The following is a 1,812-nucleotide window of genomic DNA, read 5'->3' as shown; positions in this document are numbered from 1 at the left end:
AAAACATTAATCGATTCTCTTGCGGACGTGTTGATGCATCGATACAAAACGATTATTATTTACACCCCTACTGATGATATTACTATTATTTTCTTTTTCATCAATAATTTAAGCATTTTTTTTTTTATAATTTTCTGGTTTCTCTCAGCTCTTTAGACTGCTAACGCATTGTTGTCCCATTCAGACAGATGAAAATGAACTAGCTCACGTTCAAAATAATGAACCTAAAAAATAAAGTAGTTCAAGTTCTTTTGGTGAAATGAAGTCACAATCCTCCTCAATAGAACCTCCTATTTCACCCTTTAAATGTGTGATCATAATATATAGAAAGAAATGGATGCAGGTCAGGGTATACTGGATGTGCAGTGAAGCTTTTATTTTTTTTGTCCGTCTTCTTTTGTTAGTTTGTCAAACTCTGCCAAATGCTCTGCTAAACTAGCATCAGAAACACCAGCAGATGAGTCTGAATGGAGCAGACTAGTATCAGCAGCAGACACGCTGCTCTGTCAGGCTGTTTGCTCTAAAACCTGACGTTATCCAAAAAAAAGTGTCGTTATCACTTGTGCACATACGTGAGCTGTGTGTGTCGCTCATTATTCTCAGAGTGAACGTCACTCTCATTCACTTTCATTAGCACAAAAATGATCCGTTCAGTTCATCAGAAATATGAAGGTATTCATGCACAACTCTGTTCTAGTGATGGTCGTAACACAGCAGAGCTGTAGGACTGATATATACAGAAGAATTAGCCAGAATCATTGTGATCTGAGTCAAGTTTAACTGATGTTCAGCAGCTCTGCTTTCACAGCGTTGGTGTCTTTATGGTTGAAATGATGCAGAATGGGACCAGAGGAAGTCAGATAGGATCCTTCTAATAACCACGTCCATCTTTCTGTCCCTCCTTCAGGAATCGTCTGCCATTTAATGAACTTATTAGCTAATCTTATTGTGTCCAGAGAGGCGGGACCCAGCTCAGGGGCGCTAAGGAGTGGTTTATGTTCCCAGGTTACACAGCGGTGATGCCCTGGCAGGGGATCCCGCTGGAAGAAGCTCTGCCTGCCTGTGAGCGTGGAGACACTTTTACAGTGGAGGAGGTGAAGCTGGTGGAGCGGCAGACGAGTCCTCCTGACTACCTGACAGAGGCAGAACTCATCACGCTCATGGAGAAACACGGCATCGGTAGGAGAACCGAGTTCTACAGGAGAACACCTCCCTAAACCCGATCATTTAGGACAGGAAGCAGCTGGAAGCTCAGAGAAAAACAGAGAAAAATGAAAGAGGGGGAGGAGAGAAGGGTGAGGATGAAGAGAGAAGGGTGAGGCGGAAGGGAGAAGGGTGAGGCGGAAGGGAGAAGGGTGAGGCGGAAGGGAGAAGGGTGAGGCGGAAGGGAGAAGGGTGAGGCGGGAGGGAGAAGGGTGAGGCGGAAGGGAGAAGGGTGAGGCGCAAGAGAGAAGGGTGAGGATGAAGAGAGAAGGGTGAGGTGGAAGGGAGAAGGGTGAGGCGGAGGGGAGAAGGGTGAGGATGAAGGGAGAAGGGTGAGGCGGAAGGGAGAAGGGTGAGGCGGAAAAGAGAAGGGTAAGGCGGAAAAGAGAAGGGTGAGGTGGAAGAGAGAAGGGTGAGGAAGAGGAGAGGAGGATGAGGAGGAAGAGAGGAGGATGAGGAGGAAGAGAGGAGGATGAGGAGGAAGAGAGGAGGGTGTGGCGGAAGAGAGAGGGGTGAGGAAGAGGAGAGAAGGGTGAGGCGGAAGAGAGACGGGTGAGGTGGAAAAGAGAAGCGTGAGGTGGAAGAGAGAGGGGGGAGGAAGAGGAGAGA

General features: G+C 47.4%; 2 protein-coding genes across 2 annotated transcripts in view; one reads left to right on the top strand and one right to left on the bottom strand.

Annotated features, from left to right (window-relative positions):
- The window catches only part of LOC107092440 (interleukin-17A-like), a 57,390-nt gene that overhangs the window by 21,885 nt on the left and 33,693 nt on the right, over positions 1-1,812 (bottom strand). The window lies entirely within an intron of this gene.
- top3b (topoisomerase (DNA) III beta) overlaps positions 1-1,812 on the top strand; it is a 23,278-nt gene that overhangs the window by 14,521 nt on the left and 6,945 nt on the right. The window contains 1 exon segment of the mRNA XM_015386921.1: positions 957-1,205. Coding sequence (XP_015242407.1) covers positions 957-1,205 — 249 coding nt within the window.

This window comes from Cyprinodon variegatus, unplaced genomic scaffold, assembly GCF_000732505.1.
Source record: "Cyprinodon variegatus isolate N-32 unplaced genomic scaffold, C_variegatus-1.0 Scaffold381, whole genome shotgun sequence".
Lineage (NCBI taxonomy): Eukaryota > Metazoa > Chordata > Actinopteri > Cyprinodontiformes > Cyprinodontidae > Cyprinodon > Cyprinodon variegatus.
Note: the sequence above shows the minus strand (reverse complement) of the source record. Positions and strands in the feature narration are given on the sequence as shown.